At 43.3% G+C, this 9,910-nt stretch overlaps 1 protein-coding gene across 2 annotated transcripts in view; it reads left to right on the plus strand.

Annotated features, from left to right (window-relative positions):
* Nucleotides 1–6,301, plus strand: part of unm_sa1614 (un-named sa1614) — a 49,006-nt gene extending 42,705 nt beyond the window's left edge. For both annotated transcript variants that reach the window (XM_051932533.1, XM_028812008.2), the window contains 4 exons: nt 1,216–1,277; nt 1,518–1,690; nt 2,095–2,217; nt 4,765–6,301. In XM_051932533.1, the coding sequence (XP_051788493.1) occupies nt 1,216–1,277; nt 1,518–1,690; nt 2,095–2,217; nt 4,765–4,839 (433 nt within the window). In that variant the 3' untranslated portion in view covers nt 4,840–6,301. The remainder of the gene's footprint in view (nt 1–1,215; nt 1,278–1,517; nt 1,691–2,094; nt 2,218–4,764) is intronic.
* Nucleotides 6,302–9,910: the final 3,609 nt, after the last annotated feature.

Here is a 9,910-nt window from a genome sequence, read left to right on the forward strand (position 1 = left end):
ACAATCTCTTTAAATTTTATATCCGGTTAACCAAACCCCGGGGTGGGCGGGCGAAGCGAGCAGGGGGCAGAGCCCCCTAGTATTGAAAATAACTCTCTTGTTCCCTCTACCATAAAAAGCAAGTAAAGGATACACCTAATGTTTTGAATATATTATATAAATAAAATCATTAATTTAGAATCCTGTGATATTGTTGGTTTCTGTTAAATTGCAGATCAGGTGAAAATTTTTTGTGCTTCTCAGAAACAATGCTAATCTGTGCCCTGTAAAGAAATCCTTTAAGTATCATAAGTGTGTTTCATACTCCTGGGAATTATAACACATAGACGGTAAGTCCCTCCTCAAGTCATAGGACTTCTGACAATATTCTTATTGTCATAGGCAAAAAAGTGGAGGTAGCACTAAATTATCAGAGTACAAAGATTAAAACTTTTGTGAGGGGGTGAAATGGCAGTCGTGTTCGACAAAGGTGGATACACGCTGCACTGTTAAGGTTACGAGCTTTGTGAAAATACAGTAAGATATATTAAAGGCATTCTTGCTTTTTTGCTCTGGTGTGGCATGCTTTAATGACATTTGCTTCCGCTTTCTCTAATTTGCAAGAGTACTCTCTCCCCTCCTAGCGGCCATACATGAGTACTGCTGTGTTCAGAAAGCTAATTAAATAAGAAGGCTTTCCCACGCAGTGCATACTCACATTCCCACTTCCGTAATTATTATATGAAAGAAATAAAGCAAACCTATTTGGTCATTCATTGTAATCGGGGCTGGCGCCACCATTAAGGTGAATTAGGCGCAGATCATGGTGGGGTGGGGAATCAGCTGCATGGATCAGCTACTGGACAGTCAGTTGGCACACTAAATAAGCTTGGCCTAGGGCACAGAATAACTTAGTACCAGCACTGATTGTAATGATATTAACATGTAATGTAAGTAAGAGAGAATATGAATGGTTTCAATTAGATTGTTTGCTTGTGAACACTGGTGGAAGTTAAGAAGAAATGCATTGAGGATGGAAGCAAGAAAGTTGTTTGTTCCACCAAGGGTAGTGGTAATCCATGGGATTGGACTACTGGGTCATGTAGGTGAAGTAGAAGCTTTGACAACTTTTAATAATATATACCTGAATGAAACATTAGGATAGCTTGGTAGACTGAATGATCTCTCATTTGTCAAATGTCTTACATATTTTTACTGCTACTATTCTATTTTCAGCTTGGGCTCTCCTAAATATACAACAACTCCACTCAACTCCTTGCCTGAACTGCCAGAGAAAGGTAATTGCTGTTGTTAGGTCTGACTGAGGGTCCTATTAGCCTATTAGTGACTAAAGTAATGTGTGTTACCCCTTACATTCACGTGTGCACGTTATCTTTTGTATAACAACCTGGTCTTCCTGCATAAAACTCTGCACGTTAACCCTGTACCAAATATTCTGGACATAGAATTCCTTTGTAAAGCATCTGTCAAGCCGTTTGATCCAACTTGTGATGCGCTCTTATTATTCCTGCACTTAGGTTTTCAGAATTGGACAGACGCTCCTTCCCACAATATTTACCAGACCCCAGTGCCCAGCTGTAAATCCTCTCTACCAAATTCTCCATCTTCCAAGTCCTCAATGTTTGATGGAGTTGACCTTGTTGAAGTTACACCAGGAACAGCTCCCTACCCACTGCCTAGGAAAAACACGGTATCAACATTTTTGTATTTTGTTAAAAGACATTATCATCATTGTCACAGTGGAAAAGGTGGCATAGTATTATGAAAAGGGCTATATGCTGGTTCACATTGTAAAAGGTTCTGGATTGCTATGAAAAGAAATGGCACGCTTACCATGAATTAAGCCGTTTAAAGTTAAATGTTTATTACTTTTTTTAGCTTTGTGTTCCTGTGCCTGGTGTGATAACTATAAACCACCAGTTGAATGCTCAGTGCTGATTTCTATATTTATACTGCGCAAGCCACATAAATGGCCACTGCTCTAGTTGCAGTGCTGGGAAAGCATTTATCATCATGAACTTGTTGTGCCTTCAAATATTTGTTTCAGATAAATGAATAATTGAAATCTTGACTTTTCTTTCTATTTTAATAAAGGGAAAGCCAAAGCTCCGAAGAGTGAAAGCAATTTATGACTGCATTGCTGACCATAGTGATGAGTTAACATTCAAGGAGGGAGAAGTCATTGTGGTCACTGCAGAAGAGGATGCAGACTGGTGGGTGGGTATCAGTCAGGCCCTTGAGGCTCAAGTCAGCACGGGTAAAGTAACTGCATGGAGAATCTCACAGTGTTACACTGTTGTAAAGACCCCCTGTAGTACACGGGGAAGGTACAGTAGAAGCCATGTGCCTGTAGGATTGAGGGCTCCCTCAGAGATTAGTTTAAGTAGCACACAGTGACTCTCTTTGTTTGGATTTCAAAGTAACATCTGTTGAGCATCAGGTGGCACACACCATGGGATTACTTCAGACCCCCCCACCATCTCCAGTGGTTGTTATAAAGTGTTTTTGTAGCCTTCAGTTCTTTTTTTGTCTCAAATATAATGCACCACTCCTTATCAAAAATCATTCAAATACAGTAGGTGTGGTGTTTAAACTTAAAAATATCTTGTAGAGTGAAAGGGTGTTGACGTTCTGTCTGTTTTAACCATTCATCCATCTGTTTCCTGGTCCTCTTTAATTCTATTTATACGATCCTGGCAGAAGCCAACCCTGGATGAGGCCGTTCATTGTTGTGGTCTTGTGCTACAGCAGGGGTGTCAAACTCCGGGCTGGTGGGCCGCAGTGGCTGCAGGTTTTCTTTCTGACTGTTTTCCTAATCAGTGACCAGTTTCCACTGCTAATGAACTCCTTTTCCCTTCATTTTAATAGCCCTGTTTTTAAAGATTCAGTTCTCTGAATTGATTCTTTTCTTCATTAAATGGCAGCCAAACGGAAATGAGATGTGAAACAAGCCAACAGATGACATGCTAAACTGGGGTTTCAAACTCCAACCAATTTCACTCCAATCACTTTCTTAATAATGAGAAGCTCATTCTTGCTGTTAATTAAACCCATTATTTAATTTCATGGCTTGTTGCTACTCTCATTCTGCCACAGCAGACATATCCAAAACTGTTGATCTTTCGTTTTTTTCTAAGAACACCGTCAAGATGTTTTGGTGACCTGAGAGATCAGCTTTACCGAGACCATCACCTTTCTTTATTTTCAAATTTTGTGTGATGGGCGAAGGTGAACTGGTCTTGTGGCGGCTTGTTTTGTGTCTCAGTTTTGTTTGGCTGTTAATTAAAGAAAAAGAAACAACTAAGGGGCGGCACGGTGGCGCAGTGGGTAGCGCTGCTGCCTCGCAGTTGGGAGATCTGGGGACCTGGGTTCGATTCCCGGGTCCTCCCTGCGTGGAGTTTGCATGTTCTCCCCGTGTCTGCGTGGGTTTCCTCCGGGTGCTCCGGTTTCCTCCCCACAGTCCAAAGACATGCAGGTTAGGTGGATTGGCGATTCTAAATTGGCCCTAGTGTGTGCTTGGTGTGGTGGGTGTGTTTGTGTGTGCCCTGCGGTGGGTTGGCACTCTGCCCAGGATTGTTTCCTGCCTTGTGCCCTGTGTTGGCTGGGATTGGCTCCAGCAGACCCCCGTGACCCTGTGTTCGGATTCAGCGGGTTGGACAATGGATGGATGGATGGATGGAAACAACTAAGGGAGTCTGAGACAAGTTAATTATAAATAAGGCAGAAGAAGTTAATTAGCAGCAAAAACTAGTCACCAATGAAGAAGATGGTTAGAATGAAAACCTTTAGCCCTGCGGCCCACCAGGACTGGAGTTCGACACCTGTGTGCTACAGTGCTATTCACTGCGCCTCTTTTGCTATGCAGTAGAACAGGGGTCCTCAATCACGGTCCTGGAGGGCCGCAGTGGCTGCAGGTTTTTGCTCCAAACCCAGTTGCTTAATAAGAAGCACTTATTGCTCAAGTAGCGCTTCTGCTTCACTTTAGTGGTCTCGCTCGTTAAGATTTTGAGCCTTTATTGCTTATTTTAGTCTTAAACAGCTGTAGTCTTGGTTTTGAATTGCTATCTTGCCTGAAGAAGAGGCCTGAGTTGCCTCGAAAGCTTGCATATTGTCATCTTTTTAGTTAGCCAATAAAAGGTGTCATTTTTCTTGGCTTTTCTCTACATTCATAATGGCTAACACAGTACAACACCCTAGTACTCCTAATTAGCAATAAGATGCAAATGACAAAAGAGAGCAGCATTTCTCCATTTAGCTTGTTTCCATTTACACCAGTGTGTATTTATCACACACTATTGGGTTTGATGAAATACTTGGAAGGGAAGTGAAGAGAAAAAAGTGAAGGACTGAGAAGTACTCATCCATTTTAGCCTTCAAATCATTTGGATGATATCCTTAGAAAGGAGAAGAAAATCTAGGATATGAGAAGTACCTGACACAGCAGAGTTAAAGCACTATAACAAGACATGATATTAAATTATTGGCAAGGATTGCTTTCTAATTAAGCAACCGGGTTAGAAGAAAAACCTGCAGGCACTGCGGCCCACCAGGACTGTGATTGAGGACCCCTGCTGTAGGTTGTATCAGTTACGTTTTTGATGTTGGCCTGCTATCAATAAAGGAAGCAGAAACAGAAGTTCTGTAGTTGCAGTATTACTAGTATCGCGATTTGTACAGTCACTGGTAAAACATACCAGTCTGTTCCACATGCCAGCCTAAGCAGCTCCTTCTTTCTAACGGGCCCCTTATAATTTTTCCCCACAGATGGGCTACATTGAAGCAGAGCCATACAAGAGAGGCCTCTTCCCGGCATCCTTCGTACATATCCTCTCAGATTAAAGATCTGGAAGACACTGCTGCTTGGTGGTTAAAGGTCACAGCTGAAACATAGCTGCTGAAGCAATCTCAAAAGGAGTGGAAGTCGACAAGTGACGATGTGTTTTGATATAAACCAGCGTAAAAGTGGCTGTTCTTGCATGCTTTCCGCTGCAGCCTGGAAAGGAGAGTTCATTTGAAAGCAGGCAATGGTTGAGGTACCAGAAATGCCCCCGTCCCACGCTCTACTCCTTCATCTTACTTTCCGTTCCTTCTGCTTTCAACTGCAGTCACTCTTTCCCACCCCAGCCGTTTCGGCACAGAAAAGAACATTTTTGTGCAAATTTGTAGTCCAGAGTTTCAGACTCTGAGATGCACTTCTCGGGCACACTGGAGTGCCAGATTGCTGTGGTTAATTTAGCTGGAGAGCTACTTTAATAAATCTTGCACACTGTAACACCTTGAAATTGCCTTTAATTAAGCCAGACTTGTAGTTGTCACTAATTAAAATATTCCTTATTTGTGTCCACCGATATTTGGGGCACAAATTTGCAAATAAATTGTCAGTAGAGCTGGCTTGCATGCCTGAAGGTTGCAGGACATATGTCGCATTCTGCACAGTTATTATGCGACTGGTGTTACAAGTCGGCGCAGTGGTTCATACTGCGGCTGTTAACCTAGAAGCACATCCCTGCATGTCTCTGCAGGTAAATATCGCATTTATGGATTTCAAAGCCAAGCACATCCTGCGGCAGTGTTTCCAGACTAATCAAAGCGACATCCTTCCCTTAGTAAGTGTCTACAGGTCAGCCATTGTACATGTTGATAGGTGTGTATGAATTCCGTCTCCTGTAAATTCTGTTTTGAATGGCCGCTGCATTACCTCAGGTCCAGACTCTGAAGCCCCACTCTGATCAGGAGTGTCTTCAATGAAGATTTAGCACGTTCTTCTGGTATTTTTATGTGGGTTTCCTCCGGGGCATTTAGAGAGACTATTTGACAGATTTAATGGATGGCAATGCATGCCAGTGAGTGACTCTGTGTAAGTATGGGTGAGCATGTTCGCCTCCCACCAATGATGGGATTATGTGAGGCCTGGAAGATATTCTGTTAAATGAGCAACTTGATACGTGGCTAACTGTCTTAGCTGCTCCTTCACAGCAGCTGAGTTGAGTGTCGCCATGAGCTCCTGACACCAATAGTCTTCATCAGAAGGGTACCTTGTGTCTCTTATCATTTCATCAGGCTCCCAGTTGGCACTTTCTGTTGCCCCGTGGTGTAAGTTTGACTTTTCCAGGTATTCAGATAGTAGTTTTCAGCTCCATGCAGTCATTTTACTTTGCAAAATAGTATTGCTTTTCTTTCGTGTACTGTCCATAATCTTCCTTAAATGTTTTATCCTTGTTTGTGTTAAATCATGAAGTTCTGCTCATTCAGTCACGACCAAACCTTTTCAGTATTAAATGAAAACAGTATAAAAACAGTTCAACCTACATAAAAAAGTTGAAGTCTAAGAATATGTTGTACATAGTGTGGTGAACGTCTGCATATTCACTTCACAGGTGAGGTGATCTGAATTGTCATGTTAACCTAAGCGTAAAGTTCTGTTTTTAACGGAGAAGTGAGCCTCCGATAACGGAACTGATTCCAGTAAAAGCCACAGCAGGAATGGGATCTGACAGGCTGCCCACTGGAATATGCCAGTCCTCGGCCCTACCACATTGGTTCACTGGTACCATGTTGAGTGCTAATGTTGGTATTACTTGCTTTGGATTGTTGGGCACACTGCATGGCACTGGTTGATTGTTTCAGTGACTCGAGTAGCATGGCCGGCCTTAGCTAACACACTCCTCCGTTGTGTAAGAAGTGGAATATGCAGAGACCAGGCCAAGCTTGCTTAAAGGAGGCAGGACAGCAGCACGTGAGGTCGGCTCTGCTTGAATTACAAGGCCACCAGCTAGTGGTCAAGTGTCCAGTGCAAACTTGGGCAGGAGAGATGGTTACGACATGTTGAGGCCTTTTCATCAAAGACAAAAATGAATCCTTAAGATGTTGAGGGCAGTTAATCTGTTACTGTGCCGTTCTTAGTTGAAGTGACCAAGCAGTGGCAGCGTGCTCCAAACTGAGTACCCGATGCTCTTCAGGTCGGCCGATTGCTGCAAGAGCTTATCTCCAGCTTTCTGATGTCCTCACGCTGTGGCTGGGCAGGAAACCAGAGGGGAAATGACTGCTGTCTTCAGCACTCACCGGATGGGGAGAGGCCGTCATGGAGTAGAGTGGCGCAGTATTACTCACGTGGGTTTCTTAACCTGCCGACTCCCTGGTTTGAAGCCAAGGCGTTCACTTTTTTTAGTAATTGGAATTGTACCGCAAGATGCATTTGTTGTGATGTTTTGTTGAATTGATGGCAAGGAATTGTTGTGTGCCGTGTTGTGCAATACAAAAAGAGGAAAGAATACTATTTTGCACAAAGACTTTGCTTTGATTTCTAAATACACCATTTTTATTTTTGTACTACTGTAATCCCGTTTTCTTTGAAGGACATAATGTTAACTTCAGATTATGTAATATCACTTATTTTTCATTTTAGCTGTGTTTTATATCTGATGTTATGTATAATCTATGTTCCAGCCATTTTTTTGTTTGTGTTTTGATTGTTTTTATTTTTAAAGGGGTGGATGGTGTTTAGTTTTAGTTTTTTTTTAATGGTAAAATAATAAACTGCCAGTGTGTTGCACTTTTACTTGACTGTTGCTGCTTGGTGAGATGCTCGTTTATATAGTAAATCATTTGTGTGAATATCACCTGCTGTGCCATCGTGCAGTTCTCGGTTTCGATGTGGTGTCACAGCTGGCAGAGTGCAGATGTTAGGGTATGTTAGAGCAACAGGCCATTCGGCCTAACAAAGCCCGCCAGTCCTATCCACTTCATTCTTATAAAAAAAAAAAAAAAATACATAAATAAATAATAAAAGTTGAGTTTTGAAAGTCCCCAAAGTCTTACTGTCTACCACACTACTTGGTCACTTATTCTAAGTGTCTGTGGTTCTCTGTGTGAAGAAAAACTTCCTAATGTTTGTGCAGAATTTACCCTTCACACGTTTCCAACTGTGTCCCCGTGTTCTCGATGAACTCATTTTAAAGTCACAGTCTCGATCCACTGGACTGATTCCCTTTATAATTTTAAACACTTCAATCATGTCACCTCTTAATCTTCTTTTGCTTAAACTGTGAAGGCTCAGCTCTTTTAATCTTTCCTCACAACTCAACCCCTGTAACCCTGGACACATCCTAGTTGCTCTTCTCTGGACATTTTCTAGTGCTGCTATGTCCTTTTTGTAGCCTGGAGACCAAAACTGCACCCAGTTCTCCAGATATGGCCTCACCAGACTTGAGCAGAACCTCCTGTGACTTGTACTCCACACATCAGGGCGCTATATAACCTAACATTCTGTTAGCCTTCTTAATGGCTTCTGAACACTGTCTGGAAGTTGATAGCTTAGAGTCCACTATGACTCCTAAATCCTTCTCATAAGGTGGACTTTCAAATGTCAGACCTTTCATTGTTTATTCAAACCTAACATTTTTACTTCCTATGTGTAATACTTTACATTTACTGACATAAAACTTCATCTGCCCAAACCTGCATGCGGTCCAAGTCCTTCTGTGATGAGTCAACAGTTTCAAGATTATCTGGCAATCCACTTAATCTTGGTATCACCTGTAAACTTTACCAGCTTGTTACTTATATTCCTATCTAAATCATTTATATAAACTGCTCCAAAAATTAAAAGTACACTTTGAAAACACATCCAATCTCAATGGGGGGAAAAAACCCTGCTGGATATCTCTTCTGCTAGGAACGAAAGGATGGAAATGAAAATGATCAACCTACAGAGGGCTGAACTTTCAAGACAACTTGAAAATCAAAGTGAAAAAATGATGTGGTGGCAGGCGAGTCCATTTTGCCGAAATTCCATTGCAGCAACTCCAAATCGTACTCAGTAGTTTGTATGGTCCCCCACGTGCTTGTATGCATGTGTGGGGGCTCCTAATGAGACGATGGATGGTGTCCTGGGGGATCTCCTCCCAGGTCTAGACTTGGGCATCACTGAGCTCCTGGACAGTCTGATGTGCAACCTGGCGGCGTCGGATGGACCCAAATATAATGTCCCAGAGGTGTTCTATTGGATTGAGGTCAGTTAAGTGAGCGTGGGGGCAAGTCAATGGTATCAATTCCTTCATCCTCCAGGAACTGCCTGCATACTCTCGCCACATGAGGCCGGGCATGGTCGTGCACCAGGAGGAACCCACCACTGCACCAGCAAAGGGCCTGACAATGGGTCCAAAGATTTCATCCTGATACCTAATGGCAGTCAAGGTGCTGTTGTCTAGCCTGTGGAGGTCTGTGCGTCCCTCCATAGATATGCCTCCCCAGACCATCACTGACCCACCACCAAACTGGTCTTGCTGAAAGATGTTACAGGCAGCATAACGTTCTCCATGGCTTCTCCAGACCCTTTCACGTCGTCACATGTGCTCAGGGTGAACCTCTTATCTGTGATAAGCACAGGGCACCAGTGGTGGACCTGCTAATTCTGATATTCTGTGGCAAATGCTAATCGAGCTTCACAGTGCTGGGCATTGAACACAGGGCCCACTAGAGGACGTCGGGCCCTCAGGCCACCCTCATGAAGTCTGATTGTTTGGTCAGAGATATTCACACCAGTGGCCTGCCTGCTGGAGCTCATTTTGTAGGCTCTGGCAGTGCTCATCCTGTTCCTCCTTGCCCAAAGGAGCAGATACCGGTCCTGCTGATGGGTTAAGGACCTTCTATGAGGGGCCCTGTCCAGCTGTCCTAGAGAAACTGCCCATCTCCTGGAATCTCCTCCATGACCTCGAGACTGTGCAGGTAGACACAGCAAACCTTCTGGCAATGGCACGTATTTATGTGCCATCCTGGGGAAGGTGGACTACCTGTGCCAGCTCTGAAGAGTCCAGGTATCACCCGCCTTTTGCTACCAGTAGTGACACTGACCGCAGCCAAATGCAAAACTAGTGAAAAAACAGATGAAGAGGGAAAATTGTCAGTGGCC

This window comes from Erpetoichthys calabaricus, chromosome 10 (assembly GCF_900747795.2).
Source record: "Erpetoichthys calabaricus chromosome 10, fErpCal1.3, whole genome shotgun sequence".
Lineage (NCBI taxonomy): Eukaryota > Metazoa > Chordata > Cladistia > Polypteriformes > Polypteridae > Erpetoichthys > Erpetoichthys calabaricus.